This window comes from Botrytis fragariae (assembly GCF_013461495.1).
Source record: "Botrytis fragariae strain BVB16 chromosome Unknown tig00000054, whole genome shotgun sequence".
Lineage (NCBI taxonomy): Eukaryota > Fungi > Ascomycota > Leotiomycetes > Helotiales > Sclerotiniaceae > Botrytis > Botrytis fragariae.
In genome coordinates, this window is record NW_023500993.1 from 1273406 (window position 1) to 1299171 (window position 25766).

At 43.6% G+C, this 25766-nt stretch overlaps 8 protein-coding genes across 8 annotated transcripts; 3 read left to right on the forward strand and 5 right to left on the reverse strand.

The window, feature by feature from the left end:
- Nucleotides 1-61: 61 nt before the first annotated feature.
- Nucleotides 62-3067, reverse strand: Bfra_005163 (uncharacterized protein; the record flags this gene model as incomplete). Its single annotated transcript, XM_037335550.1, has 5 exons — nucleotides 62-286; nucleotides 406-559; nucleotides 702-1470; nucleotides 1549-2547; nucleotides 2803-3067. 5 exons carry the CDS (start codon nucleotides 3065-3067, stop codon nucleotides 62-64), a joined length of 2412 nt encoding a protein of 803 aa, XP_037192645.1.
- Nucleotides 3068-3778: 711 nt separating this feature from the next.
- Bfra_005164 (uncharacterized protein) lies at nucleotides 3779-5959 on the reverse strand (the record flags this gene model as incomplete). The annotated part of the gene is made up of 3 exons (XM_037335551.1): nucleotides 3779-5225; nucleotides 5321-5835; nucleotides 5909-5959. 3 exons carry the CDS (start codon nucleotides 5957-5959, stop codon nucleotides 3779-3781), a joined length of 2013 nt encoding a protein of 670 aa, XP_037192646.1.
- Nucleotides 5960-7400: 1441 nt separating this feature from the next.
- Bfra_005165 (putative delta -sterol reductase protein) lies at nucleotides 7401-9000 on the forward strand (the record flags this gene model as incomplete). Its single annotated transcript, XM_037335552.1, has 3 exons — nucleotides 7401-7465; nucleotides 7520-7824; nucleotides 7880-9000. 3 exons carry the CDS (start codon nucleotides 7401-7403, stop codon nucleotides 8998-9000), a joined length of 1491 nt encoding a protein of 496 aa, XP_037192647.1.
- Nucleotides 9001-10631: 1631 nt separating this feature from the next.
- Bfra_005166 (uncharacterized protein) lies at nucleotides 10632-10978 on the reverse strand (the record flags this gene model as incomplete). Its single annotated transcript, XM_037335553.1, has 3 exons — nucleotides 10632-10658; nucleotides 10743-10821; nucleotides 10905-10978. 3 exons carry the CDS (start codon nucleotides 10976-10978, stop codon nucleotides 10632-10634), a joined length of 180 nt encoding a protein of 59 aa, XP_037192648.1.
- Nucleotides 10979-11012: 34 nt separating this feature from the next.
- Bfra_005167 (putative mitochondrial protein) lies at nucleotides 11013-12049 on the reverse strand (the record flags this gene model as incomplete). Its single annotated transcript, XM_037335554.1, has 4 exons — nucleotides 11013-11478; nucleotides 11540-11625; nucleotides 11684-11827; nucleotides 11891-12049. The coding sequence occupies 4 exons, from the start codon at nucleotides 12047-12049 to the stop codon at nucleotides 11013-11015; spliced, it is 855 nt and encodes a 284-aa protein (XP_037192649.1).
- A 416-nt stretch (nucleotides 12050-12465) lies between these two features.
- Nucleotides 12466-15078, forward strand: Bfra_005168 (putative zn 2cys6 transcription factor protein; the record flags this gene model as incomplete). Its single annotated transcript, XM_037335555.1, has 6 exons — nucleotides 12466-12686; nucleotides 12742-13236; nucleotides 13496-13693; nucleotides 13810-14010; nucleotides 14063-14201; nucleotides 14248-15078. The coding sequence occupies 6 exons, from the start codon at nucleotides 12466-12468 to the stop codon at nucleotides 15076-15078; spliced, it is 2085 nt and encodes a 694-aa protein (XP_037192650.1).
- Nucleotides 15079-16817: 1739 nt separating this feature from the next.
- On the reverse strand, nucleotides 16818-19845 carry Bfra_005169 (putative histone H3 lysine 36 methyltransferase protein; the record flags this gene model as incomplete). Its single annotated transcript, XM_037335556.1, has 3 exons — nucleotides 16818-17615; nucleotides 17685-19279; nucleotides 19368-19845. The coding sequence occupies 3 exons, from the start codon at nucleotides 19843-19845 to the stop codon at nucleotides 16818-16820; spliced, it is 2871 nt and encodes a 956-aa protein (XP_037192651.1).
- Nucleotides 19846-23504: 3659 nt separating this feature from the next.
- On the forward strand, nucleotides 23505-24798 carry Bfra_005170 (uncharacterized protein; the record flags this gene model as incomplete). The annotated part of the gene is made up of 4 exons (XM_037335557.1): nucleotides 23505-23534; nucleotides 23649-23763; nucleotides 23887-24446; nucleotides 24499-24798. 4 exons carry the CDS (start codon nucleotides 23505-23507, stop codon nucleotides 24796-24798), a joined length of 1005 nt encoding a protein of 334 aa, XP_037192652.1.
- Between the last annotated feature and the right edge of the window lie 968 nt (nucleotides 24799-25766).

Genomic DNA, 25766 nt, shown 5'->3' on the forward strand with positions numbered 1-25766 from the left:
TATATTTCTCGCTCAATCTCAATCTCCCTGTCTCACCATCAATTCCACCTTTCGGGAGACATCACTCCTGACCAAACAACCCCTTCAATTCCCTCTTCAGCTGTTCCCTACTCTCATCAACGCCACCACCAACATCATCCTCAACCTTTGTACGGCTCTCCTTCTCCTCTACCGGCTTCTCCTTCCCTTTCCATTTACCATCTCCTTTTTCCAATTTACCCCTCTCTGTCTTCTCCCTCTCCCTCTCCCTCTCCCTCTCCTTCCTACTCCCCACTCTACTCCCCCCCTGTCCCCTCTCCTCCCCACTCGTCCCTCTCCGCTTCCTCCTCCCCATCCTACTCTCATCCCTCGATAACCTTCCCACCTCATCCTCACTCACCCCTCTATTCCGTCTCAAGCTTCTACTCCTCCCCCTTGCTCATTCGCTTCTTGTTCCACAGTTGCATTTGGAATGTGATTTTTAGATTCATTCTCAAGCCAATTCCATTCCATTTGAATCTGGGTTTCCGCACGCTTTCTTTCTTTTTCTTCCTTGACGTTTTGGGCTACTTGGCCGAGACTGCGGGGAGGGTGTTGTTAGTATGTGTGGATGTGTGGTTTCAATGACTATTTTATATAGATCCTCTTCTTCAACATAATTCCCTCCAACCCTGAAACCCCAAACAGTTCTCTTTTATTCAGAAAATAAATAAATAACATACCTCACAGTTCCAACCCTCTGCCTCCGAATCCTCTCCACAATCCCTTCCTTCCCCACCTCTTTCGCTGTATCCCCTTCCCTTCCTCCCCCAGGCAAAATCACTCCCGACACATACTCCAAATACTCATTCCCCTTTTCCAAAAACCCCAATTTCGGACTACGACATAAACTCGACGCATAATTACTATTATTCTTCCCGATTTCCGGGCGCGGAAAACTCTCAAACACGGAATCGAAACTCGATTCTCCGCGTTCTCGTTTTTTCATTTCTCCTACCGATGCGCTTTCGAGAGAGGTGCTGAGTCCGCAGCAAGAGCCTTTTCGGGGTGTGATGAAGTTTGAGAGGGGGGAGTGTAGGAGGGTGGGTTTTGAGTTTGGGTGGGGAGTAGAAGAGGATGAGGAAGAGGAAATGTGCTGGGTTTGGAAGGGATCCGGACTGTCGCTTTTGGGATAGGGGGTTAGTGGCCTTTCTGAAACGTCCCGCGGTGCGTGTTCAGGGTATGGAATGGTTTGGACTAGACTGTTGGGTTTGATGCAGGCGGATTCAATGGTGCTGGAGCGATTTGCACGACGATAGGCAGATGCGGGATGTTGATGTGGACGGGGAAGCTTTTCTTCGATGGAGACGGAGCGAGGACGAGTGGTTTTGAATGCTTTCTGTTGGGGGCTAGGAAGGGCGAGAGATGAAAGAGTTGATGCGGATGGACGTCGGGTACTATCTGACGTGCTTTCAGAGGCAGAATTGGCGCGTTCTCGGATGGAGAGTCGGTCTGGAAGTGTCAGATATTTCAAGATCGATCGTTCTAGTACATAATAATATGTGAAATAGAAGAACAATAATAAAATACCTTTAGGCGTCACCTGCTCCGAGTGTTCCCGAGGAGAAACCTCCGTCAGGCCCTCCCCCATTGGACACGACGTAAACGGACCATGATCTCCCGGACAATCATCCGAATGACTAGATGAAGCCCCATCTGCATATGCTTCTGGAAGCTTCGCTCTCGAAACAGCTGCTCGCGATTTCTTCTGGCTAGCATCACCCTCTGTTTCTTCCCTTTCGCGATGTACATTATTCGGAAGTAACGACATCCATTTTGGAAGCGGTTTAGTCTTACTAGGCACGAATGCTCGACCGGCAGGATCGTAGATGGAGACGTAGATGTCTGATGGGGGAGAGGAAATTGATGACGATGAAGTAGATGGGTCGGTTTGGCCGAAATGAGCAGGTTCAGTGTCACTGTGCGAATGTGTGGAGTCGTCTGGGTTTCCGTCTTCGGATACGCCCATTTTGGCGGCGTCACTTAAGAGTGCAACTTCTTCCTTTTGGATGGTGTTAATATTGCTTATCATGGCTAGACCGAGTTTTACTGGGATACATACCTGAGGAGTAGAAGAATCCCGTATGATTTTCCTAATTTCTCTTTCATTCATCGTAGACACTTTCGATGATTTGATCGTCATGTTCGTCGGTGAAATACTAGAAGTTGGCGAAGTTGGAGAAGGCCCCGTTTCTTCCCTTTCTTCCCCATCTAATCCGACCACGACATCATTCTTTCCATTCAATTTCAAATCCGAATTCCCTACCAACCCCTTATCCTCATCCAATTTCTCCAATCTACATCTCGTCAACCCACCATCAGATTTCGTCACATTTTCCAATCCCCTCTCCAACACCTTCTTTTCTCCATACCCCTTAATCTTCGTTTCCGCCTCACACCACTCACAAAGTGGAATTTTATCCAACTCCGTTCCTTTCCTTCGATCTCCACATCCATCCTCATCATTATTCCCATACCTTCCCCTCCCATTCTCACACTCACTTTCACACTCCCTCAAAACCCTTTCTCCTAACCTAACCCCACAAAGCAAACACCCAAAACATCCTCGATGCCAAAAACACCATCCCAAACTAACTACCTCATCACCTCTTACAATACATTCCCCGCAAACCCAACATATACTTAGATCCAACACCGCTCTCCAACATTGATGACAGACGATTCTAGATGATCGCCCCAAAACCCGCGGCGTAGAAGGTAAATATTGAGGAGACCAGCATATCGTGCAGACAAAGGATGGATCTGAAGATTTTCGAATCGTACGGAGAGCGGTTATGGTTGGGGTTGACTGGGCAAGCGTTGGTGGTCGAGGTGGTGTTGGGTGAGTGTGGGGATGGGAAGTATGACTATGATGAGGAACGAGAGGAGTAACAATTGGCGTAACAATCGGGGCACCAATCGCTTTTGGATAATCCGACACAGTACTCGCTAGTGAGAGGGGCGGAACAGAGATCGTATGGCGAGTGCGAGGACGGAGTTCAATGAATGTTGAAGTAGCTGGACGAGGTGTTCCTTGACGACCGGTCATATTTGCGCGTTCGAGAGGACCGTGAATTCAAACCCGAGAGCGGTGTTGCTAATATTCTAATTGGGGTTGTATTACATATAGCGGATAGCCGAATGAATGAATAATTTCGACGATGAAACGAGAGTGCGTAGTTATAGTTCAAAGAATAAAAAAGAGTAAACGAATGTAAAAAGGTGCCAGCATGGTGTCTCAGTGACTACTGATTAACGGCGCCCCTATGCTAGGTATATTTGGTATATTTGATATTGTTTAAAGAGAAGAGAACAGGAGAGGAATCAAAAGTCAGCGTTGGAGAATCATGTTACCATTTTTCTGATAGGCAGGTACGAGGGAAAACTTAAAAATAAGTAGCTTTTTATTCATTTATCATTAATTAAGAAAGAGCAACCTGGAGTTTTGACTTAACTACACAAACATGAATCATGATCTCTTGCAACTCCGTTATCGAGAAAGAATAACATAATAACAGCTCCTAATGTAGTAATCCAGGCAAATCCAGCCACTATGAAACACATCCCCAAATTTGCGATGCATGAATATGCGATATTTCCAGGTTGACGCCAACCATGTACTCCAATCCTATTAGAAACAAATCCTGAACATACAAGAGTCGTATGAATGTATAAACAAGAATGAATGGGCAATTGCCATTAATTTAAATTCTCCAATCGATGATAGACAACTATCATCGACTAAAAATCGTCAGATCGATCACTTTCGGCTCTTTGGTCGTGCAAGCATGTTGAGTCGACTCAAAGTCAGACCTCTCTTTTTGGCAGGGCTTGGAGTGGCATTCGAAGAGGCAACAACATTCTTTCCAGATTGAAGTCTTGGAGCCATTAGCATAGCGCCCTCTGGAGCCTTTTGCTTCTTTGGTGATCGTGTTTCCTCTTCGCCATCAGACTCAACTCTCCTACGCTTCTTGTTTGACATTCCATGGGGAACAGTTGGCATAACTGAAAGGTTAGTTGATTTTTTGCTCGATTCACGAACAGGAGGGTTGGTGTTCTCCTTGTTGCCATCAGGAAAACTACCAGGCATAGCATCAGGGAATATACTTCGACGGACTTGGCGGACAGTAGCTTGATTAGGAGATGGACCAAATCCCTTTGGAGAAGCACCGAAACTGATAGTATGATCACTGCGGAAAGTAAAGGTGCCGGGAACTGAAGGAGGAAGGTGTGGAGGAGGAGCTTGACGAGGTGGTTCTGGAAGGGGTCTTACTCCAGCGAGGGAAGGGTATTCTACTGCTTTAGTTTCAGATGTTTCAATATCTTTTGCCTGTCCATCAGTGGGTCCTTGTTGAGATGCAGGCTTGCGGGGAGCAATTGAGGAAGTGATTTTCATATTGGACTTTGATGTTGAGCGAGGAATGCCGGACTTTACTGGAGATGGAGATTGTGGAACAATAGTTTCGTTGTGCTTAGCTTCACTGTGCTTTTTTGTCTCTGGCGTGAATCCAACATGCTTCATACCCTTAGAACGGCTGACACCAATAGGTGTTGTGGGAACAGAGGGTAGGTCTCTCGCAAGATTTAGCTTGCTTGGACTCCTAGCAATTGAAGGAATAACCGGCGCCTTTTCTGCTTTTTTTGAGCTGAAGCTGGAGCTTGTATGCTTCAAGATAGACTTCATACGGTCGAATCTGCTTGGAGTTCGGAGCATGGATTTACTTGGTGCAGTCATTGATCCAGCAATATTGTTCATTGTAGCAGACTTTAACATACCGCGGGGGGTGCTTTGCAAATTTGGTTTTGATGGTGATCTTGACAAGCTGGGTATTTGAGTTGAAGATTGCTTAACACTTTGGGCACGAGCCAAAGATGATTGTGTGGGTGTTGTCAAATGCGCAGGAATGCTGGAGATCTTGTGACGGGGAGTAGAAGGCATTGCCATCGTTTCGGCCTTGCCACGAGATATCGGTCGTTGAGTGGAAGTATCGTCAGTCATGCGTTGACGAGCACGCTTGGCAGGTGCAGTATTTTCAAGTCTTTCACTCTCGGCATCTTGGGAGGAATCTTCGCTAAGAGTGGCATCTCTGTCACCTAGCTTAGCCTTCGATTGTGTGCGCTTCAGAGCTTTTGCAGTAGGAGTAACTCTGCCTGGCTGAGCTCTGAAGGAGGATGGATGATTGGCGATACTGTCCATCTTTTTGAACCTGTATGAAGTTAGGGCTATGGCTCTTCAAATGTTTAATTACTTTCGTATATTGAATCTCCTTTGAATATTTTAAAACTTTCAAACAAAACTTACTCTGCCATGTGAACATCGCTGTATCTACTGACTTTGCCCTTCGCCTGCGCAATTCTTCGGGTTCCCGTTTGACTACCCTCTGGATTGTTTCTTTGTTCCATCTCTCGCTCCGCAGCAAGCTTAGCTTTGATACGGAGGGCCTCTTCACGTAGTTCATCCATCATGCGTTGAGCTTCGGGGCCAAGAACAGGTGCAGGTCGAGCGAATCTAAAATCGAAAGTTGGGGAGCTGATACCAATCTTTGAGGGAGTTTTTTGTTGAACGCCAGAGGGCTGATCGTCACCCTTGGCATTGATATCAACAAAGCCATGACGGAGTCCCGAGTCGGGCTTTTGTGTGGTAGATTTATGAGTCATGGATGGATGCATTTCCTCTCTAGGTGGGACAATGCGACCGGAGGTAGCTGGTGTTTGGGGCGCTTGAACTGGAGACGAAAGGTTCGGGAGGGAAGGATAGGCAGGACCTTCATCATCTTCGGCAAGAGATGTGAGTTGGGGGGTTGTGTTTTGCAGTGTCTAGAGTAAGTGATAAGTACCTGGTACATAGTCCCAACACTTGTTACAATGATAATAGGAAAGCTATACATACTTTAGCTGGAGTACGAAGCCGAGAAGAACGACGACGCGGAGGAGACGCCATAATTAATAGCGCAACAAAATAGATTGAATATCAGTCGATGGTATATCCAACAAATGTATTTACAATGAGTTGTAAACAATGAGGTGTTCAAAAAGAAGTATCAAATTCACCCTTATCAATGATACGAATGAATTGTATCATGTATGTATGTAGTTGGAGTTCCAAGATTTGAATGATGAAATCGAAAACGCTAGTTAAAAGCTCTGGGGGGTTTGTTGACATTCGGGCAAGCCTTAGAAGTAAACAAGGATATAAAACGCGCTAAACTTTGATATCACATGACACTCCGTATATTCCAGCAAAGCAAGCTCCATATGTTCACCAGTCTCCAGCCTATGATATCTATCTGAGTGCTCGCAGCAGCGGGACCAGGCAGCTTGTACAGTCAAGCTATCCAAAATCTAGATCTTTTGTCGAAATATACCTAGTCAATTCACGTAGGGTACGGCATCACCATCAATTGAAGTTGATTGGGACTGGGTCGTTCTAAGACACAATTCGATAGAGAGATCAGGATTCGCAAAACATACCTAGGTAGTAGGTAGTAGGTAGTAGGCAGTAGGTAGTAGATAGTAGGTAGATAAGCAGGTAGGTAGGTCATACTCAATTTGCTATACTACTTCATCCTCAGCAAAATCCTTCAGGGAGAATCGATCAAACTTACACTATCTCTACGGATAATCCTCATGCATTATTGATTATTGATAATAAAGTTGGGATTGGAATACAGTGACCTCAAGCAGATGAGAGTCTTTGAGGACACGGCTATTATCCGATATACTGAGATGCAATATCTGCAGTGTAGACATACCCACCTGGATAGTAATACAGTGAATGAGTGACTCCCGCTTCTTTACAATGACGAGGTTTGTTGCAGAAAGCCTCTTATAATGATTGAACGCCGAAGTAAACATGTAAACATTAAGAAAGGAGTGTCTGAACAGAACTCAACAGCTTGTAGTATACTGGAAGTAGTAACTATTGTACTCATATCAGCCTTCACTTCAACCTTCACTCTAACCTTCGCTCAATCTTTCATTTCAGACTTCACGTCAACCTTCACTCTAACCTTCACTCAATCAAACCCCCTCCCTCATGACGGTATCTCGGTTTCCTATTTTGCCTCTGAAGAAAGAAGCTTGGGCCATCTCCAATTTCCATCTTTCCCAAAACAGCTCTTCTTCGATCATCAATGCAATATGGACGCGTGACAAGGATCAATTATTCTGAACGGAATCTTCAGATCCGAATGGCACGATAATTTATACTTTGCGGTGCCTCTTTTGGCTCTTATATGACGATTTGAAGTTGTCGAAGATATATCTTCAAATTTTTACTCCTCAAACTTCGTTGAGTGTAATTTCTGAATACTTTAACAATTCACATTTCAGAAACTTCTCAACCAGCACATCCTGATTGAAAGCTTTACAACTTCTTCAACATGGCTCCCAAGAAGACCACGGTCTCTAAAGTAGCTGAGCCTCATGGGTATGAGTTTGGTGGACCGTAAGTAGCTCGTTTCAACTGCAGACTCATCGACATGTACTGATTGTCTTGCAGATTAGGAGCTTTCGGTATATCTTTCGGACTGCCCCTTCTTTGCTACGCGACGACCTTTCTCTGCAATGACATTTCCGGTTGTCCAGTCCCCTCTTCGCTCTCTCCTTCGACGCTTACAATCAACAATCTTAAACAAGAAGTTGGATGGCCCGCAAATGGACTTGCGGGCTTGTTGAGTTGGGATGTGTTTCTCAAAGTAGTAGGCTACTACTTTCTGAGCATGGTTTTACACAGAGTTTTGCCAGGTGAAGAGAAGTTGGGTGTCGAACTCGCAAGTGGTGGCAAGCTCAAGTACAAGTTCAACAGTATGTACATGCACAATTGAATGAATGATACAGCGTTTGCTAACAAATCGCACAGCTTGGTCTTCTACAATGTTTACATTTGCTCTATGCGCTGCAGGAACTATTGCCCAAGGAGCAGACTTTCCAGTCTGGACTTTCATCTACGACAATTACCTGCAAATTCTCACAGCGAACATCATCATCTCCTACGGCCTCGCAACTTTCGTCTACATCCGCAGTTTCAGTGTTAAGCCCGGCAACACTGAATTACGCGAGTTGGCTGCTGGTGGTCATTCTGGAAATATGCTATATGATTGGTTTATTGGACGAGAACTCAACCCAAGAGTGACTCTCCCATTACTTGGCGAATTTGATATCAAAGAATTCTGTGAGCTACGACCAGGCCTCATGGGTTGGCTTCTGATGGATTATGCATTTGTTGCTCACCAATACAAGACTTACGGATACATCACCGACAGTATCGTGTTAATCACAGCATTTCAAACACTCTATGTGCTTGATTCATACTGGATGGAAAATGCTATCCTCACTACCATGGACATTACCACGGATGGCTTCGGACTCATGTTGTCATTTGGAGACTTAGTCTGGGTTCCATTCATCTATTCTCTTCAAGCTCGTTACCTTGCCGTTTACCCACTTTCCCTTGGCGTCTTTGGCACCAGCGGCGTTCTCGCAGTTTTAGCTACAGGATACTACATCTTCCGTGGCGCTAATAACGAGAAGAACCGCTTTAGAACTGACCCGACAGATCCCCGTGTTGCACATCTTAAGTACCTCGAGACAAAATCTGGCTCCAAGCTTCTCATTTCCGGCTGGTGGGGTGTAGCTCGTCATATTAACTATGCCGGTGATTGGATCATGGCTTGGTCTTATTGTCTTCCTACTGGTATTGCTGGTTATTTAATTAACCACAGCTCGGTAGCCCCAACATCCGGTCAATCCCTCGCAGATGGATCTTTCGTGTACAGTGGACCAGCAGTACATACAGAAGTCACGCAAGGTGCAGCTAGGGGCTGGGGTATGATCATCACATATTTCTATGTGATTTACTTTGGAGTCTTGTTAGTGCATAGAGAAATGAGAGACGAGGAGAAATGTGAGAGAAAGTATGGCGAGGACTGGAAGAGATACAAGGAGATTGTTAGATACAGAATCATCCCAGGTATTTATTAGAGTAATGGGTAAATAGGTACAGGCAACGAGCATGGCGGAGGGACTCGGCAATTGCATCTTTTTATAGATGGCTAATAAGGATAGGAGAGAGCGCGTACAAGAGGTGTATACAATGTATAATAATATTTCGTAATAATCTATGATTCTTCTTGCTATATGATGATCAGTTTCATCTCTACGCTCGGGTGGTAAAGTATACAGGCTCCTCGCTCTGGTCATTTATATGAACGATCTCTTTCCTGGTAAACAAGTCTTCATCATGATGCAATTAGTATCAAGTCGGGAAGGTACTTCTCTACTGGTACCTTTGCTTCTTCCTTTCTTCAGAGGTTGAGTTTACGGACTTCAATGTTTAAAAGTTGAGAGATGAGAGTTGGAAATGGGATGGGGATGGGGAACACTGTGGGATTGATATGATGTGTAAGGGTGTAAGGGTATGAAGGTATGTGTGGTGGTTAATGGGTATTGAGAAATGAGAAGGAAACTTGAGGGCTAGGGTCAGGGTTAGGGGTTTGGTTTGTAGGGCTAGATGGATGGATGGGATTGAGATTGAGATTTAGAGGAGAAAGAAGAGGAGAAGTGTTGAGGCTATCAAAGACTATGGATTGTGGATTGGTTGATTACTTGGAAATCGATTGAAGAGATGTGTATGATCAGTTGTTTGTTTTCTTCACTGATTGTGGGATCGTGGAGTAGAGAGCATTCAGAGGATGCAATAGGATATGAGATGAGATGAGATGAGATGAGATGAGATGAGATGAGATGAGATGAGAGTGCATCGAAAGTAGAAAATATTTCGATTCTCAATCAAATTACAGGACTTGTTAGTATTATCGCGTCGTGTGAATTTTCTCGATTGGTTTCGCCATCTTAGCTGCAGCCATTGAAAATGTATTAGGTAGGTGCCTAGTTACAATCATCGTGTAACCCCTTAATAGGAGAAAAAAACAAGTTGAGTGGAGGAAAGGAAAGGAATGGAATGTTGCGTGAGCTTAGATATTCTGATTATCTCTCAACAGTCTGGGGTCTGGAACCGGCGTCTCCCCGAATATCGGGAACTGTCGTGCTAGTATGTCTCTCTTCGATGCTCCAATTTCGAATTCGACACTCAAAATCAAAATGACATTTCTGATTTGAAAGCGCGAAGGCTATCTTGAGACTACATGATCGGAATAGGGCAAAGCGGTGCGCAAACGCAATATCGGAGTCTAACCAGCTTCTTCATAGGAATCCTTTCAAGATCCTACTTGAGCTCCGTGAAAAGAATTCGAGTATTGTGTTTCAATTTCGCATGGCATGCTGGTGAGGCTGCTTATAGACTTCGGACAACTTAGACGGAGGATGCTATTAAGATTGTTGTCTATGTAGAATAGCTAGAGCTAGGTACCGCACCAGACTTCCTGTGAATCATAGAAGGGATATCTGAGTGTATATCTGAGAAGATAGCCTTCCTCCGTATTTATTTAAGGCAGGAGGTGTGCGAGATTTCTGTTGTAAGATGGTAATCAAGATCGTTCGTTACATTAGGTTTGATGTATTTGCAACGAGTGTTGTTTTGCGGCTTTCAACAGTGTCGTCTTGTTTTCTAGGTTTGTATTCCGTCGCTTTCAAAGAAAGAGAATCCGAGAAAGTTATTGAGCACAGTTGGTGAACAAATACTTTACTACTTGCTGATTCTTCCTGACCCATCTGAAGCAGGTCAGAGTAAAGCGCGAATGCGGAACTCATTTCCAAAAGCCAACAATCGTTGCAATATTTGTCGCCAGCAAAATCTGGTCTTGAAGCTGGGAATTTGGGGTGGGAGGATAAAGAACAACGGCACTATTGGGAGAGATTTACGCAGTGACATTCAACCAGTAATATCGCGGTTCTAATATAATAAGACCAATGAAAATTCATCAAACATGCGGACGCTTTCAAAATCACTGGTTGACACTAGATCATTACTCAATATAACCTTAAAGCCCTGCCATATCATACTTCATATCATATACAAAAATGCACTAGCATATCTACAATTTTGCCTTAATTCCAGGGGCAAATGTAGTTCCTCCACTCTCTCCACCAATAGCTTCCACAATCTTATCTACTGTATTAAGAATCCAAGCATTTCCTTCCTCGCCAGCTAACCATTCACCTCCCTCTACAGGTTCTTCGCCTGCAGCCTTATATGTACCATCCTCAAACGCTTTTCGTAAACCAAATACGTGACTGGTGACCTGTGGGCCTACTCCGGTTTGTGCTCTCAAGCATGTTATACCAATCAAACTTGTAAGAACTCTTCCAATCTTTACCGGTCGTGAAGAGACAGAAGGATCGGTGAAGAGGCTGGAATAGGAATTCAGAATAAAGACTGGGAGATCCGGATGCGATTCCGCAAGTTTATTGAGTAGTTTTGTTTCAAAGGGACGATAGATAGAATCCCATAGCCCACGGCCTCTGGCTTTGGCATCATTAACATTTGTAGTTGTCAATTCACTGTGAGTTGGTGGTATGTTAGCAGACATTCGAGGGGTACATCGGGTGTCGATAGGCTTACCGAGACGGTATTTTGTTCAACGAATTCATGATTTCATCTGGTAGACTTGCGCGGAACTGACCTAGAACATTGATTGTTCTAGGAATCTGAGGCGTATTGTTAGGATCTGTTGTAGCAATCTAGTATATAATAATGCCATCTCACCCCATTGAAACCTATACATTTCAATCCCACCTCCCTCATCTGCTCCACAGTTTTCACTGCATGCGCATGATCCTTATCCTTCGTCGCAAGTCGAAAGAGCTCTAGCATTGAATCGGGGGAATTCATGGTCATAGTCGCAGCTGTCTGCCATTGAAAGATATCAGTTTCCCATGTTCATTCTTCGAAGATTGGTGGGAATCGATGTACCGAGATCGTTAGCCATGATGGCAGTCCAACATTGTTCGCGGAAGCCTCCTCTTCAATCTTTTGGAAAACGGAGCGGATATTTCTTGGTGCAGGTGCATAGCCTGGGCGAGCATAAGGTGCACTTATGAGAGCTTTCAAGGAGGGAGAAAGTTTCGACATAATGGCAGTGATGAGTATTGTCTGAGAAGGAAAATGAATTGCTCCATGAGATCACTTTGACGAGATACGTACTGGAGAAGGAGATAAATCAAGGGCCGAGATGAAGCTTTCGGTACTAGAATTATCGCCGATGTTTGGTGACGTACAACATAATTGTATGTATTATTATTTTTCCAGTACAATGAACTTTGTATATATTATCACACCTTTTTATAAAACTCAATTTCTGAGCTGTAGTTTGATAACCAAACGGTGTGCTAGACTTTAAGTTAACCATGAAATCGCATCTGAAACCCATTGAATGTTTTGTAACCGATAAGTCTTGCAATTTCGCCAGGCGTAGTGTTTGGGTACGCCAATGATTTTTGTCACTACCACAGCCTCCGCAGTAGTTTGCATCAGAAATCGCATTTGAAATGAATGATTGGAATGTGCAGGTGCCAGAAATACCTAATTTACATGATGATAACATTATCTCCAAAAAGCCTCTTAAGCAAGCCGCATGCTTAAGTTGTCGACGCACCAAGACTCGTTGTGTTCGTGAACCTCCTAACATCAATTGCCAAAGATGTCGTCAGAACAATACGGAATGTCTGGTACCAGATTATCATGTCGGAAGGCGAAAAGGGATCAAGAAGTAAGCCTTAGCCACATATTTCCAGCTTGTTAAACATCGTCTCACCTCAATTCAGCAAACGGAGTGGATTAGATAAAGCTGTTCATCAGCTTGAAAAGGCCATGAAAAGCTCCAAGAATGATAATGTACCCCAGGAAGAACAACGACGTCTACGGTTTCTTCTCTCCGAGGCCGAGAATCTGGTTTCTGGAAGTACTGACAAAATTGCCACGGAGCTTATGGAGCAGCCAATCCCCCAAAATGACATGAACAGTGGGTTACCAGAAGCTACTGATTTATCATTATCCAGGGCTCATGAGTCAATCGGTCAAATAGAGATGGGAAATGTCGCTTTGGATGATGCTGAGAATCCTCTGCAGCTCCTGGCTCGGGCATCAGATCTTGCAGATACTGCAACCAAGCAACTGCATATGCCTCCTCCGTTAGTAGAAACAGGAGAGCTTCGTCGATTCTTTGGACCCTTTCAACCACGGCTTGATGTTGGAAGTGATATTGACCCTATCGATATTGGTTTGGTGACTCATGAGGAAGTGACTCTGCTTATAAAATAGTGAGTCGCGCCTATATGGTACTGGGAGTTTCAATAGTCCGAACAGCAGTTGATCGATGAGAAATGCGCAGTTCCTGAAAGTTGAAATTGGTTAAAACACACTTCAGTCAGAATATTCAATTGGTTTGAAGTATTGAATACAAACAGTGTTCTAAACATTGAAAGCTCTCAAATTATATCAAGTTTGCTCATTCGAACTATTGGAACTCCTTGAATTTGCCCTGGAAGGTTATGTCAATGTTGCTGATAATTTTAATAGTTTCTACACAAATCTATCACATACAAGATGGGGCCTTGATCCTTCTGTTCATACGGCAGACTTTGTGCGCTCAAGATCTGCGTTCCTCATGACTTCCATGTTAGCTGCATCTGCACTTTTCATTCCTTCGGGAGAAGCGCTATCGAAGCGTCTTTCCAAGCACAGTAAACACCTTGCTCACTATGTGATATCAAAGAGGTATAGATCACCAGAGATCGTTCTCGCATTTATGATAAATATTCCATGGATGTTGCCAGAAGAGCATTGGGCTGATGACGAGACTTGCTCTTACATGGCAATGGCGCACTCTATAGCCTTGATGTATCTCTAAACAAGATCATCGTACACAATACAAACAATTTTCAAACCGCCATTCCAAAGTCAGACTGTATTACTGCAAGGAAGGCTCTCGACATGGACGGTTTTGTTGAAGTTGACCCTATGACGCGATGGGGCCAAAAACTGATTCGCCGGCGTGAAAGAACATGGCTTGCTCTATTTAATCTTGATAGAGGGTAAGTTTCCTGCTTCAAAGTACTATTCAAATAAGCTAAAATTATTCCACAGAGTGTGCTTAGCACGAGGAAGAGCTTTTACTGTTCAAATATCTCCCTTCGTTGCAACTTGTGACGCTTGGCACAATTCTAATCTCGCTGATGCCTGGGATGGATCGATTGTAGCTTCGTCTGTTTTACGGCGAGATATTGTACGTTATTTTTGAGAAGTTTTTATCAAGACTGATGATGTGATAGGCTAAAATCATTACTTGTATAAAAGATACCTGCGACGAGACTGTATCCACAGTATTAGAAGGCCATGACATTGCCCAGACTCTTCGACAAACAATCGATGAATTTTTCGATCACTGGTATTCAACCTGGACCCCAGAGATAGGGAGAAACAAAGACCTCCGCCTACCTCCTTATGTAGAAATCCTTGTTTCTCATACCCGTCTTGCTATATACAGTAACGTCCTTAATTACCCCACCCAATTCCCGGCAGTCTCTTCTTACTTTCGTTCTGCTGGTCTGTCATCTGCATTAAATGTTATGAGAGCTGCTGTTCAGGGAGAGTCTCTTCTCAAGTCCATGCCCAATAACACAGCAATCATGGTGTCATTTTCAGCATGTTTTGCGCTCCACTTGTCCGCAATGACTGCGAACAAGAACTCCAGTCTGAGAGAAAGTATCAAAGTTTTGATAGAGGAAACTGCAGATGTGTTGGAGAGAATAGGAAATATTACTCCCCATAGAAAAGGAAGTTCGGCTTTATATGGTAGACACCTGAAAGAAATTATTCGGAATTCCGCAGCATTGCGACGATCTGCTCCATCTGTTCTATCTGTTGTCGATTATGAACAGGTAGGACGCAATACTGCCCAAGAGGCGCAGGAACCAAGACTAGAGCCCGGTTTCATCGAGCCGCTTCAATTCTCTACCATGTCAGATCACCAGATCGTCGAATTGTTCGACAATGAAGAAGTTAATCTAGGGATAAGTCCAACGAACTTGCAGCAAGGTGATACGACTGGAATGGAATGGTTGGATTGGTTCGACTTTTATGGAACAGTTCAGAATCAATAGCATCTCTATATTCTAATCTCCCAAACGAATTGGAACTTTTCTTTCTCAGGAACAATAATGATTCGGGCTGTTCTGAAATCACAAGAGCTCAAAGGAAGAAGAGAAGCCCATCACATTACCACATCTTCCATGTCTCAATTCTTACAAACTAATAAGAACACGAGGAATATCCACTCGCGTCATTCACTTCGTGAACCTGCGAAATAACGCCCAGAATCGCTTACGCAAACTATTCAGGGGCGGGGAGTTCATCGCCATTTATTAGCGATAGAGTAGATGAGAGAGGAAGGAGAAGAAATATCTAGGTACTTAATTTTGAGTAGTCCGGTTTATCAGGGGATGAAGCAGAAAGACGGTGAAAAATCCTTTTACGACGGGATTGCAGGGGGAAGCATTTTATTCACTATTTCGGTCGGAGATCGTTTTGGTGCATTTGAGGGTTGATTCAAGGTTTTATTTTCTGTCTATGTGTCCCTGGTAGTAATGCAGCGCAGATGCGGAAAGGCGAGGGAAGTTCTTGGGATCGCTGAAGAGAGTTCAGACGCAGTTTGCTTGATGATCGTTGGATAGAATTTGAGGACGGAAATCTTTTACTCGGATTTGAATATATCAAATTACCTAGTTACCTAGTTACTCATATACATGCAACATGCGTGTTACTCCCAATCAAATAGATCTCACTACAACCGAATCGGAATTCATCACACAATATTTCATATATAAAGATCTTTCATTTTTCACTCATTCCCATATTTCATTCACCACAAAGTTCAAACAGAAGCATCAAAATACGCACTCCGCATCTGTATTCAATCTTCCCTACCTACCTATCTCATCAATCTCATCAATCCCGCTGTCCCGCTGTCCCGCTGCCTTTCGAATCCCATAATCGAAATAATGACAATATAGAACAGCAGAAATCGACAGACAGGATACGAAGAGAGAGACGTAGAGATCTGTATATTCCTCCGATCTCTGATCCCCCATTATAGTATGAGAAACCAAACTTTGTGTTTCTTCATTTTGGAGATGGAGAAGCTGCATGTATGCATACAAGAAACCGAGAGACAGGAAAAGGAGAAGATAGTTTAGGTCTGACAGTTGACCTAGATACATACACATTTCCCATTCCATTCCATCACATCCATCACATTTTCCACACCGCGCACGAGAACTCTGCATTCGAGATGCGCATCTCAGAATGTTAGAAGATTCCTCTGTATGGAAAACACAGGTGAATCGAATCGCGTCTGGGTAGGTATCTAGACCCAGAAGTCTTAGGAAAAGAAGCCTACCTAGTACGACGATAAGGAATTAAAATTTCGCAGAAGAGAATGGACCAATATCCCCCTCAACTCCATACACGCATATCGTATTCACAAAAGCCAATTGATTAATAAATTATCATTACAACTCACTTGATTTCCATTTACGTACGACCTAGTATCTAAATAGCCTACTCTCCTTTACTGTATGCGGAATAGCAGGATGTATTTACTCTGTGACTATCCTTTCAAACTATCCTTTTGATCTAAGATGATGATCATCTCTCGATCTCCAATACGAGATGAAGAAATTGTAAACGCCAAACTCACTTAGCGCGCTCCCTATCCATATGATAAATATGATATGACCGACCCCTAATGCGATGCGATGCCGATGAATTTTTTTGAATGAAGATAATGATGATGTTGATACAGGCGGTTCCCAATTTTATGTCCCTCCATTGGCAATAAATGTTATCCCTCCGTCGAGATTTCCCCACCACTATTTGCACCATTGATATGCTGACTACAGCCATTATTCCCCTTCAACCTTCCATCAGTATCCACTTCCATCTCCATCTTCATAGCCTCTTCATTCTCCCTCATTAAATCTTCTTCTTGCATCCTTAATTCTCTTTCCTCTTCCGTTTCTTCCTTCGCCTCTCCCTCTCCCTCTCCCTCACCATTAGCCATCTCCAGATCTTCCGGTCCTGTCATAGGCATCCCTTCCGCGGGCGGCGGCGGAGGAGGCGGAGGAGGTGTAGATGAATCTGTTGGTGTTGCACTTTCAGTACCATCCTCCTTGACCCTCTTGCTTTCCGATGGACTTTCCTCGTCATCTTCCCTCTTCCTCTTCAACAACTCTATTTCGAGTTGTCCACTGGGTGATGCGGTTGGACTTGGTATATTGACTTCCACGTCCTCATCATCAATCACATCTGGACTGACAATCGAGTTTGCATTCTCTCGCTTTGTCCCCTTTTCGCTTGTGCCATTTCCATTAATTTTAGCCTGCCCTTCGTGCTTTTTCCTTTCCGCTCGCTTTTCATCCATTTCCCTTTTCTTCTCCACAGCCTTCTTAAAATAGTCGAACACAAATTGCTTGACTTTCTTTTGATTCCTGTCGGATATTTTTGTGGGGTCTTCGATGCGATGGTTTTTGAAATCAGAAGCCACGAGCTTTTTCCCACATTCCTTGGCGAATTTCTTGAGGTCGTCCTTGGGAAGTTTGCCAGAATATTTTTGCATTACGTGTTTTATATGAGGAAATAGCTATAATAAGAAGTTAGTAAAGAATATTCAACAAACTTAATATGAAGAGAAGTAACAGGTTATACATACAGTATTTTCGTACAGTTTCATCTGCTTCTCGATGGGCAACGAGCGCCACTTTTCTACAGGCTTCTTCTTTTCCTTGGGTGTACCCTCGGCGGAATGGGAAGAAAGTGCCGGAGTTGTCGAAGGTTCCTTTGTAATACTGTCGATGATATCTTGAAGAGCTTTTTGTGTTTGCACACTCTTTGGAGCTGCCTTGGGTGGTGGCGGTGGTGGTGATACACCCGCTGGCATGAATGGCCTCTCCCATGTTGTCTGTCCCGTCTTACTATAATAATAAGCATTCCCGTTTTGATCCATCGCAGTAAACCAGCCAGGTGGTAATACCATGGGGACAAAAGGGCGCCGAGACATTGGGCGATTTGGAACAAAGTTGGCGTTGCGTTGAGGAACACCACTTCGGGGGCCAGTCGGGGCAACAATGACAGGGGATGGTGATGGAGTGACTTTTTCTACTTGATCTGGACGCCGTTCAAATACTTGTGCAACAAGAGTTGGGGCTCTTCTTGGAATTCGATACGCATGCTCCAACTTGCTCCATGCTTCCAATAGCCTCTTTGACTCGAAAGCAATGTCTTCATGCTCAGAAGTTGTGAAATCTTCTAGGACCGCTTCGATCTTGGAATCAACAATTTTATTTCGAGTAAGTCGTGGAAATTTGTAAAGAATATCGAGAACTTGGAGGATCACGTTGTTGTCTTCCTTCCAAGTAGTCAAGGTCGTGCGAAGAATTTGATAACCGTGCATTTGTATAACTCTGTTTCGAACTCTATCATCATCGCAACGTTGGATTCGACCAAGCAATTTGACAGCGATCCATTTTTCTTTGCATTGCATAAGAGTTGCCATAACCTTTCGCACTCCATTTTCATCGAGGCCCTTTGGTTGAACGTTGTTAACATATTCTTCATCATCCTCACCTGTCTTCTTTTTCCGGGGTTTCTTGGCAACAGCTGTATCCCAACCATCACCATCATCGATACCAAGAGCTTCAATGGTAGCATGAGGGAGTTTGGTAGCACGCTCAGTTTGAGTCTTGCCTCCAATGAATCCGGTACAATTTGGTTCGCCGCAATAGCAAGGTTGAGGGTCGGCACCATATCGATCAACATTATAATTAAAGACCAGCTCTTCTCCGGCTTTGATTGAACGCTCGGCAAAAATGCCCATGCGCAGCTTTTCTCCGACCACCCACTTATCGACATAGCAATTTGGATTACAAGAGTGATTGCAAAAGCGACCTAGGTTTCCTTTTTTCGTTGCATCCACGAATTCATGCTTCGTAAGAGACATGAAATAGAAATGTTTGATTCCTTCCTGATCATATTGGACGGTACGTCGCCGAAATGTCGGTTCATTGATAACTTCTCCGATGTACTCGAAGATGAAATCATCAGGATGTAGATCAGTATTTGCGCGTAATCCGTAACCCTTTTTATCTGTCTTGATCACTGAAACTTTGGCATACTGTTTGCGTTGAAAGCGTTGATTTTGACAAGCCACACCACAATTGCAATCTTTATGACCTCCACCACATTCCATCTTGGTCAGTCGATTAATGCAATCTGAATCCTCTCCGCAGGCATGATTTTTTCCATCGCCTGATAAAACATGTCAGCTGAAGTGGTCATTTTGCGACCGATGGTACGTAAAGTAAAGAAAGTACTTGGAGTATATTTGTAGACTTACTGAATTCCTCGGGACAATCACAATCCAACGCATCGTGATCTGAAGCCCCCATATGCTTAGCTCCATAAATACAATCCTTGATTACCTGAAAAACTGAAGCTGCCTCTTCTGTAGAATCTGGAAGATCGTTGAAGAGAGGGGGTGGTCGAGGAATTACTTTTTGTGACGACTTTCTCGACAACTTTGGTGCTTTGCCAGGTTCGACGGTGACGGTAATATCACCGCCAATAATCTCTTCATCCTCTCCATCTCCTGATTTTGGTGTTTGGCTGGTGCTTTGCTTTCTGGGCGGTGTTTGAGAGCGAGAATTTACAAGACCCGGTGTACTGGAGTGAGACCTCTTGATTTCTGTAGGAGTAGAAATATATCCATTTAAGCCATTGGCAAAATCTTGAACCTCAATCCCCTCCTCAATCTTCATTTCACCGATCGCAGCATCTACAGCTTCTGGCTGGAGCTCCCGTATGTCATCCTCCATTGTAAGCAGGAGACGTCGTAAAGTTGTGGTGCGATTACTTTGTTTTTGTGTGTTGGTGCGAAGGGGAAGCCGAACTATTTGTTAATGTGTTCGAAGCGGCCTTTTGTTCCCTTACTAGTGGTGGTAGACGTGAAGTACCCGACGACGGTAGAACACAACGCCGTGTTATTGATATTGGCAGTTTCAAAACTTCCTTGACTTTGCAAGCAATTAATTCTTGTTTGTTGCGCGCACACTTGAAAGTCAAGAAAGTGGTTGCGCCTGGATGGCAAAACGCGAATAGCTTGCATGCAAGGTCGCGAAATATTAGCTGACGAGGTCGATATTGCTTCGCAGACTTAAATATGGTCGAATTTCTGCTGACAAGAGCATAAATATCTTGTTTGCCACGGTGAATGAATGTGGAACGTGGAAAAGTTGGACGGCAGGATGGATTGAGATTGGAGCGAAGTAATGGAAATGCGACGGCTGAACCTCCAATTTCACCTCTGCAACATATTGCAAAGACCAAACTCTTAATTTTCCTCTATCCCAATGCTCACATATCACTACTCATGAATTGAAATGGCTTTCAGCCCCCAAGGTAGTTGATAATTGCTAATAATTGCTCTATGAAGGAGGACGACGATACAAATTGAGACGAGCTATTGCGCGCTCGGCTAACCTTAATTCCGCTACTTCTGAAAGAACGCTGAAAATCAAACTATACTCTCCTTAACCCACGCAGACAATTGATAACTACTCCAATCTGCTAAATCATTTCAAGCGATTGAATACCGCGTATTCTATGCCCCCAAACTATCCAAACATGGTTATACCCTCATACCTTACCAAATGTGTGGTATGATCATATCAAATAGCTTGTGTCTGCTAATTCAATGCCAACTCAGATGATGCCAAATCGTTAGAGTCTTCACGAAGCTTTACCAAAACCTCCTAGGCACTTATCACAATATGCGTATATCGTTTTTGGTATCAAGTTCTTCAAAGACCATTATGGTCCACCTTCCCGTATGCCATTGCATAGTCCTTAGCCCCCCTCAATTCCCATTGTTTGTAGTATGATGCCGAACGTAGAGGTATAGTGTATCGAACTTGTGGATTGGCAAATGTGCCACCAGATGTTCATTTTTCGATAGCATCGATTCACTCATGTATCGCTGCAGCAGTATAAGTTCAAATTGTATAAACGCATAGTTGATCATGCCACAGCGTATCCCAGATTCTTATGTTCTACCCCACAATGATCTCCGACATAGGGCTTGTAGTCATATTTCGGACGGAAGGTATATTATCGCGATTTTATGGCATCATCGTATCTGTGATTGTTTGTCAGTGGTGGTCAAGACGAGAGAGAGACAAAAGTAACTGGCCATCTTTCATCCCCAGGTATCCAGACACCTCGTGAATTATTGCCAGCGCATTCCTGCATGCACCAAAAAAAGAACCCTACAGAGAATTCGAGTTATATGAGAGTATCACTTCCCGTGGAGAGATCAATATCATTGTTTCCATGCCAATGAAATATAGGATTGAAATCTCTTGACGCTTTCGTTTTAAATTGAGATGATTCGTTTAACGTCAAAAGAAAAGAAGAAGAGAGACAGAGGTACAATCAATGGGTCGCATATTTGGCCTCGGAAGAATAACCATTCAAAGAATCGGACCCCTCCAAAACCAATCGATTCAGCATTCTCGAACACTTTTGAGGATACCTCATAATGAATGATACTCGAGGAAAAAGAGGATTTGAAAGGTTGAGAATAAGGCTATGTATAACAATGACGAGGTCGCAGAACTCACAGCCTTATCGAGCCGTTGTAGTAATAAATGGTTGGGTTGTGCTCGATTTCATTGATTCCACTAGGTTGTTCCAGCTTATTATTGGAGGTTGATGAATTTCTTTTGAGCCAATCTCAGGATAGAATAGAATGAGTTCCACGAAGCTGCAAGGACAGTTTGAACTATAGTTGGTATCCAATAGTAGACCAAGAATCCCGTCCCTAGTTAGATATATCTAGGTACATTTCGTTCGTTTTCAGACAGACCTATGTAACGATAACACGAGATATGATATGTTTCTTGCGTTTACCTAAGTAGAGAGGTAGATGGGTAATCTTGGAAGAATTGAGCTGCAGAATCCACAGGGAATACCGCCTGATATACCTACCTACCTGTACCTTACCTGTACCTAGTACTTCCATGAGTAGATAGATTAAACAAGACTTTTGAACATGCAGTACATTATGGCGACGATGAAGAAAGGAAAGAAGACATCGGGAGCGGATGAAGGGCATTGCTTGATACCGGTCCCTACCTACCTAGGTATAGAAAACAGACCATCCAAAAGAGGTACCTGCCTAGTAGATAAGAGCTCCAGAGAAATTAGCCACTTTATTAGCCACTTGAGCCACTTTAGCCACTTGAAATTCCTCAGATCTCAGATCTCAGAAGTCCGAATCCATTTCTTATTTCTCACCTCACTTCAGCTACTGTGTATCATATACCTTTCTACCCAGGTAGGTAGGTACGTACTCGGATACAATTTTCGAGCCACTTTCACCCCCTTTTGAACTCTTCACTCCTCTCCTTCACTTCAATCAAGCATCACGTCTCTTTCCTCCCCTTCTCCTGTTCTCTTCATCCTAACATCTTGCATTGCACAGCGCATTAGCTGGTACCAATACATCCAGTTAAAAGTTGCCATTCATTTCCCTCTAATGGGACTTGCATACATGCACAACATAATCCCCTCCCATGTTGTTTATTCTCTTCCTAAAACAACCTAGGAAAGAAAGCAAAACCCATCGAGAAATGAAAGAGAAGAAAGGAACGAGAAGAAAGGACAAGAAAAGAAATCGAAATCTTATTCTTCCGTCGTCTTTTGTTTATCTCTCTCACCGGTCTGGTCTGGGCTCACTCCTTGCTCTATATACTCTCTCCTCTGTGCTCTGTACTCTGTACTCTCGTCTACATTCATTTATGGTACATCTCCTTAGATTCCTCCAGATGAAATTGAAATTTAATCAATCTTTAACCTTGTGACGGCCAACAGCCGTTCGGTACAATATCTATCAAGGCACGTACATACACATGTACAGCCAGATACAGGTACAGATACAGGTACATCTCGTTGTGTGAATAGTGGCGGTCTCGTTGATGGTTGTCATTGCTGCAAAACAACCCCCAAAACTCAAAACAATTTATCCTTTCTTGCCTTCTCTTTTTCTGCACGCGCTTCCTTCAACGACCTGCTCCTTCTCTTCAAGGTTCCTTCCAAAATACGCGGGTCGCGGGTCTCTTATCGCTCTCGTCGCTTTTCTACCTTTCATTTTTCATTTATACATTGATTTTGCTACACAATCTTTAACCCTTGGAACTGTCGATTCCTCTCAATTGCTCGCCCTCATTCACTCTCTTTAGACAGGTGAATAAGGAGGATTCGTTCCCACCGCAATAGTACTCAATGTCCAACACTTATTAAATGACTTCTGGATCTATTTTATTTGTCAATTTTCTTTTGCACCTTCACTCGCTCAACACACCATCTTTTTTTAATTCTTCTCGAGGCATCAATTGAACATAACACTACACATCGATCATAAACATATAGCTTTTCAGCCATTGTCCATACCTCACCCTTATCCTTCGCAACAATCATGGAGTTGCCATTCACGGAACAAGAACAGGTATGTCTGCGCAAGAATCCAAAAGGATCACTACAAGCTGAGATCAACACAATCGTCGCATCCGTACCATTGCCAAGAGCGCCTTAGACTGACTTTCAATCGTCGTTGTAATAGCGGTTCCTCCTTGCAGAGGTGATCAAGACAAGTTCCATTCCGCCAGAAAAGTTGTTGGCAATCCTGAATGAAAGCAACGTCAGCCCAAATTGGATGTTAATGCAGGTTCCCCAAGGTAAGCGCGTTTACCCCAGCTTGATCTCCAACTCTCGGTCCCCATAACCCCGCGCGACATAAATGAACAACTTACAAGCGCCGACACACATTAATGGGGGAAAATGTTGATTGAAGATTCTAGGGCGAAACTTGGCATCATGTATACATACTTTTGATAGTATCGCTGGCCGAACTTACAATAGTTTGACACCGCAACTACCCTCCGCTTCGCTATTTTCCAGTGACTCTCCTGGCTTCCAGAATAAACGCAAGTCTGTTTCCGATCTCGAATTGACGGCTCCCGACTCTTCTCGAAAGCGACGAACTCCAGGTTTAGATGTTGCTTCTATTCAGCGCAACATTCAGCCCAAGCCGGCTGCGAATGGCTCGTCAAACTCGTTCTCCCCGCAATTTGCAGGCCAAACACCGAAAAAGCGTGGTCGACCTTCTAAGACCGATCTCAAGATTCGACAGGCTGAAGAGATCGCGCGTGGAGAGCGAATAGATTCACTTGCAACTTCCAAGGGGCCCATCGAGTCTCCCATTGCTAGTGGTGGAGATATCGCCTTAGAAAGTATTTTGTCTTCTGCACCCATTGCTCCCCTAGCTCAAAAGTCTGAGCCAAGTGCAGTCAATTCTACTGGTGATAAAATGGATTCCAGTAGGAAGAGGCGTGGTCGACCAACCTCCAGATCTTCAAATGTGTGTTGACTTAAAGACGTGTGTGAGTTACTGCGTGCTGACTCTTGTAAAGGTTCCTAGGACAGGCGAAGGCAGCTTCCCCATTCTCCCTGCCAAATTTCCGCAACAAATTCAAACACCGCCACGATTCGGTACTCATCAGACATTTGATAGATCTCTGAGAGCTCAACTCCAACCAGAGTCTCGTGAAGCTCAAATTACTCGAGATAACCAAGGCCAAGGGACGCAATTTAGCGCCCAGAGCAATGTTGAAGAATGTCAAATGCATGCTAGTGGTCAAGCAAACAATAAAGAACAGCAGGAAATGCAATATAAAGGCACAGATATGGTGGGAAACCCGAAGGACAATTAAGGATCTGACATTCAAGTTTGTCTCTGTCACACCTCTTGGCCAATTATGAGCAATCTCCAAGCGTCCATCCTACATATTTCAACGCATACCAAACTTCTATCACAAGAAGTACCAATTCATATCTACCTCTTTTTACCCGACAAATTACGACATATTTCCCGATTCTATGATTCATATGGACGACCTCTTTTTAGAGTTTATGCCCTTAACGAAGTCATACCTTTCGTTCTATAACATTTGTCGATTCCTTACGATCAAATGTAATGCCACTTATCCTAACGATATTCCTTTTCTTTCTTTACTTTTTATTCCCTTTCTTTATGCTACGATACCATGTTTGTAATGACATTTGGAGCGGCAGTGCTGAAATTGTTCTCTTCGTTTTTTTTTTTTTTGTTATTTGACAATAATTGCTACCGCACGGTGATACACCAAGCCTATTCTTTACTTCTTTGCATCATAAGTGGGCGTTGAATTTTATGCTTGTGGATTGGAAATACATATTGGAGGGAAATGAGAAGATAAGCTCTAAGAATCTCTGAATTCTGGAGAATTGTGGAAAGGGTTGGGCTAGGAGCGAATAAATATGCCGCGGGGCGGAGGAATCACCACGCTACAATGCGAATAATGAAGAACGAACGACCGTTACGTGTAAGATAGTTAACGAATGAATGTACCATATTTCGAATGTTTCGATGCTATTTGTAGTTTACTGTGTATATCGTGGAGTATCCAAATGCTTTGCATTAGTGATATCGGATACCCATATAGAGTATCTAATTTGGTACTATGATACTACTATCCCTCATAGCTGATTCTATCATTATATTCTTATAAAACCAACGATACCCTCCCTCATATTCACTCGCACATATACATACAGCTAGGCACTCATGTCATCATCCCTATTATCCCTATCATCTCTCACTACTATTTAACCATGTTGATCGTCGACACTCATCAAAAAC